Here is a 5,255-nt window from a genome sequence, read left to right as displayed (position 1 = left end):
GGTTTACACAGCCCCCGCGGCCCCCGCCGCGCCCCCGCGGTTCCTGCCGGGCAGCACGCAAGCTTTCTGCGCTCGGCAGCCACCCGGCGCGGTGCGGCCCCACTGGTGCAGCGCCGGCTGGCGGGCTGTCATCACCGCCGCCCGGACGCCACTCTTGGCCCCTCACCCCCACCCCGCGTTTCGCAGGTCAACCACACACCCAACCCCAACATCATTGCTAAATATAAGGTGAGGGTTTGAGGTGACGCCAAAGCGTCTGCACGTCCCAGCCGACGCGGCGGCAGCGGCCCGCGCGGCGCCTCTGCGTCGCTGCTGTCAGAGCACGTTCTCCGATGGTCCCGAACGGCCGACCCCTTTGCGCCGCCCGCGCCCCCGCCTGCGCCCGTCCGGCTTCCGCGCAGGTGTATGGCCTGCCCACCCTGATGGTGTTCAAGGATGGGGAGTTGGTCGAGGACAGCCACCGCGAGGGGGCCTTCACCAAGGCCATTCTCAAAAAGTACATCGAGGACCACATCCTCGCCACTGTCAACGCGTGATCTGGATCTAGATCTGGATCTGATCTTGTTGGTGTTGGCGCCCACGTGGGATGTTTGGGGGCGCGAGGCGGGCCTGGAGAGGGCGGTTTGCAGGCGCGGGACCAGGCCTCGACCAGCGGCGCGCAACCCCACCCTGTACAGCATCAGCGAGGCCGCCGCGGCGCGCAGCCGGGGCGGCCGCCGAGAGTCCAAGGGGCGCGAGCGCGGCGCGGCGCGCCCAGGAGAGAGGTTTGTGCTTCTTTGTCGCGCCGTCACAGGCAGAGGTTTCGAGTGTCATGGGGGCCGTGGCCGTCTGGTTTGGATCTGCCGCGCGGGAACTGAAAAGCTTTTGCAAGCCGGGCGCGCAGGAATTTCCGGCGCTGGGGCTTGCACACAGCGCGCTGCCTGGTCAACCCGAATCCCGACATTTGACAGCATGCAATTGATTGGAATTCTTTCGCCGCGCGCTGCCAACCTTTTCGCAGTGCCCTTGCCTTTGTCTGCGGCTGCCCTTGCTCATGAGCATACCCTGCAGCAAATCAACCACGCTGCAGCCATGGTAACAACACCGGTCATCCAGGCCAACAGCCCCACCCAACCATTTGGGTGCCTGCCTGAGTGTCACTGACAAAGCCAGCTGGGCGCTGACGCTCTTGCGGCTGCACCGACCCACATGTGCTGCAAGCCGCTGCAGCTCGCGCCGCGGCAGTCGCAGAGGCGTGAGTCAGCATGACGGCGCCGCCAGGTGCCCTGATGCCCCTGCAGGGTCCTCCAAGCTGGCCCCAGCACTCACATGCCATCAACGCCTGCAGCGTCGCGATGAGGCCGCGACGTACCACCAGCTGTCGCCACCGGCGCACTCAGCACGCGGCCAGGCACGCGCATCGGCCGTGACTTCACAGGTTGCAGCAGCGCTGGCGTCTGGCGGCTGCCGCCCCTGACGGGTGCCCCTTAGTCGCGAGAGAGCTTGTAGCTGCGCCCCGCAAACGCCTGCCCGCCGCCCCCACCGCTTGGCCCCTGCCTGCCAGCCCCGCCGCCGCCGCCGCCGCCGCCGCCGCCGCCGCCGCCGCCGCCGCTGCCGCCCTCCTGAGGCCCGGCCACACCCCCAAAGAAGTCCGCCAAGCCCCTGCCGCCCCCGCCCCCGCCGCTGCTGCCGCCTCCGCGCCCGCCGCCGCCGCCCGCGGGGCGCTGTCCCTGCGGGGGCGCCCTCGTGGGCGCGGCCCCGCCCAGGACACTGTTCAGGGCCCCGGACTTCCATGCCACTGGGATAGGAGTGGGTATCGCAAAAACAATCATCTGCAAGGGCCGCAATTGGCAAGAACAGATTGAGCGCTTGCGAGCATTGGGCTGCAAGCAGTGGCGGCGGCGGCGGCGGCGGCCGCGGGACGCCCGCAGCGCGCCTGCCAAGGTCTTTTTGCTGGGCTGGCAAGGCGTTGCGCGGCGGGGGCGGAGGGCGGTGGTCGGCCCGTCGGGCTCACCTATCAAGGCGCCTATCAGAAAGCCGCGCAGCCCCATGAAGAAGGTGGCGCCCGCCAGCAGCGCTAGGTGCAGGCCAGGCACGCTGCGGGGCGGGGGCAGCGGGGCGGGGCCGGGCGCACGGCAGTGGTGCACAGCGCAGCAGTGCCGCAGGGCGCGCGCGCGCGGCGCGCCGGCCGCACGGCGCGGCGCGTGCGCGGCGCTTGGCAGTGTTGAGTGGGTGAAGCGAGACGGCAGGCGTGCAAAGAGCTGGGCAGGCTGCGCTGTTGGATCCAAATGGGGCGGCAGGACTCCACCAACCCACCTGACGCCAAAGAATTCAAAGTCTGGCAGCTGCCCGCCGGCTGCGGCCGGCATCATCCGCAGCGGCGGCGCGTCCAGACTGAACCCGCTGGCAGCGGGAGGAGGCGGCGGGGCGCCGCCGCGCGGCGGGGGGCCGCGGGGCGGGGCGGCGGGCGCGGCGGCACCCCTCCCGTGGCGGGCTTGCACACGGGGGTCGTCATCTGCTACGATCTCCCCATTGATGATGTGAACCATGGACCCTCAGACTTTGGAAGAAGGTTATTGCTGCTGCCGCAGCAGCGGCCTCTTCACAGCTGGGAGTCCGCAGCAATGCTTTGCGATGACGCGGCGACACGTCCGTGCGGCAAGAGGTGTCCTGGCGCGAGTGCTGCGCGCAGACCCGCTGGTGGTCGCTCTGGGCGCGGAAGACCGTGCTTGGGGGTTCGAATCGTTGTAAGACAATACTCAGCGACGTCCAGGACGGGGATCCACTTCGGGCTTTCTACGTCCTATACGATTTGATCAAGATTGCTGTATGTGTCACTCAAGACCCGAATGTATGATTCATGAGCTGCTTCAAAGGCTCCGGCCACTCACTGCGCTAGCTGTTTGCAATGCAGAGGTTACAGGCCAGCAGCTGCTGTGGTGGTTGCCCAGAGCTGCCCTCGAGGCCTCTACTCATCTACTGTACCCGTTGCGGCCGGGTGCGTCCTGCGCCGCTCCCTTCCCTTGCTGGCTCCCAGCTGGCGTTTTTGCCATCATGTTGGCTCTTGGCACACTCCTCCTCACAATTTTGGCCACTCATAACCATGCCAGTACCTACCTGCTTCGGAACAGTACAGTACTGCTTAGCTCGATGGGGCAGGTATAAGTGGCAATCTTGCAGCTTGGGCCCGAGGTGGGGGTGGATGAGTGGGTGGGTGGTGCGGCCTGTGCCAGAGTCTGCAAACCTGGTTTGGCGGCGTGAGCGGCGGTGCGCATCAGTGCAGCTGCTTGGCCCCAGCCCTCTGCATCTGTGAGCCGCTTTCGCGCCACGTCGCCCGTCGTGCTTTCGGGCATTTCGCTGGGGCCGCCCCTCCCAGGGATGTGACGTGTCTATTTCAATCCTTGATCAGGCTGAATGTTGGCATGTGCTGGTTTGCGCGTGCTGTGAGGGGACTGATGCGGCCCAGGCGGGCCCTCCGTGTCCACCAGTCACGCCTGGGCTGCGTTCATTCAGGCAGACTGGGCGCACCCATCGGGTCCTAACTGCGCATGGTTGTGGGCGAATGATATAAGCAGAGTGTGCCGATTTGCCAGCGTGTTGTGTTCTGAGGTGGGGTTACCTCTGCACGTAGACAACCGTGGCGCCCCCTTTAATTCGCCGCAATCCCAGGCACGGCTCTCTAAAACCAGGCCGTGCCTGCAATCCCAGGCACGGCTAGCCTGCAAGTATGGCGGCACTCCCGCGCTGCTGCCCCACCCTCACTTGCACCGACCGGCGCAGGCAGGCTCATATGAGTGCTTTTGATGTGCTCGCTGTGTCCATGACTGGCCACCATTTGCTGGACACCTGCAGGCTGCGACTCTCGCTGCCAGCAGACGAGCAGATAGAAAGGTGTGGCGTACAGTCGATTGTTTTCCATCATTCTTATACAGCAAGCAATCGGTCCCAAAAGGCTGCTCACCTTCAGGCTGCTCACCCAAAGGCTGCAACCCGTGACGCTCATCAGGAGGGTCAGGGCAAGCAAGCCCCCCACGCCCCCCATGCAAAGCTTGTAGTGTGATGCCCGGTCTGCTGAGCGCGCGAGTTTCCAAGCATGTCATGTGCAATGAGAGAACGTTCCATTCTTCCTTTGGCTGCAACAGAGCGCTGTCAGCAGAGCCTATTTTGCATTCGTTTAGCATCTCCGGAATCAGGACTCGCTACTGGGCGTGCGGCCCGTGGAACTGTGGTTGCGGTGGAATGCGCACCGCCCACAACCTCCATCCAACATGGTTTACGGATGTGGGTGGGGTGATCGGAAAGCTACTTCTGCTGCTGTCGATGCTGCTGCTTTTGCTGTTGCTGATGGCGAGCACGGGCTTATGTGAGAGGTCGCCCAGAGGCTGTGGGCATGGCGTCACATTGGGGCTGACCACGGCGTAGGGCTCCAGTCACAGCATGAGGTCAGCAGCCAGGTAGGTGTCGTGGCTGCAATTTCGATCCAATCATCCTGCTTGCTTTTATCAGCACAGGCCTGGGCAGCCCTGCTCACGCCCCGGTACCGGCGTTGACATGCGTTTGCCAGGCCGGACGGCTTTGCGCTGGGGATCAGCCTACGCAAGGTTGAGCGCCTGTCCAGATCCTGGCCGGTTGGGCGCTTGGTAATGCTGTAATGCGCATATGGGGCACATCTCAAAGGGCCAGGTGAGCGGTTTGGCGCAAGCTACAGCCGCAATGTTTGCCTGATCAAAGATTTTGTGATGTGCTGCTGCACTGGCCTCAGCAACAGGACCCCAAGGTTGCGGAGCTCTTACGTAATGGTGGACTGCAAGCAGCATGTGACGCAGTGGGGGGGCTGGGCTGGCTCCAGCGGGCTGTGCTTGATCCTCACCGTGCTGGACTTGTGTGGATCTGTTATGTCATAGGACCGTGAAGCTTTATGGCACACTTCTGCATCACACAGTCGCCTGGATCTCTGGCGGACAGGCTCAAAGTTGGGGGTCATCGCTCCCAGGACCTTTACAAATTCACTATGACTGAGGGCCTAACTTGCAAAGGTCTTGGCCCCCACGTGTTACTTGGAGCCACAGATTGACTCTGACAGATTATCATAGAAGTTGTAGCTGCGCTTTAAACGCTACACAGGGCTGTGCTGGCGGGGCACTCCCACCCCGTGACAAAGCAAGTGCCACCGGTCGCTATGTCATGCAGATTCGTCAGAACGTGGTGTGTGAGAAGCTGAACGACCGTATAACTCAAGGATATATTGTGCGTTTCGCGCAATCACCCTCATTCCG

The 5,255-nt window shown here is 64.0% G+C and overlaps 1 protein-coding gene across 1 annotated transcript in view; it reads left to right on the top strand.

Moving 5' to 3' along the window:
* MNEG_5381 (thioredoxin x) overlaps positions 1–536 on the top strand; it is a gene marked incomplete at both ends in the record, with an annotated part of 1,801 nt that extends 1,265 nt beyond the window's left edge. Inside the window, 2 exons of the mRNA XM_014046145.1 lie at positions 187–228; positions 402–536. Coding sequence (XP_013901599.1) covers positions 187–228; positions 402–536 — 177 coding nt within the window. The remainder of the gene's footprint in view (positions 1–186; positions 229–401) is intronic.
* Between the last annotated feature and the right edge of the window lie 4,719 nt (positions 537–5,255).

This window comes from Monoraphidium neglectum (genome assembly GCF_000611645.1).
Source record: "Monoraphidium neglectum strain SAG 48.87 unplaced genomic scaffold scaffold00796, whole genome shotgun sequence".
In the NCBI taxonomy this organism is placed as follows: domain Eukaryota; kingdom Viridiplantae; phylum Chlorophyta; class Chlorophyceae; order Sphaeropleales; family Selenastraceae; genus Monoraphidium; species Monoraphidium neglectum.
This window is presented reverse-complemented; position numbering and strand designations above follow the sequence as displayed.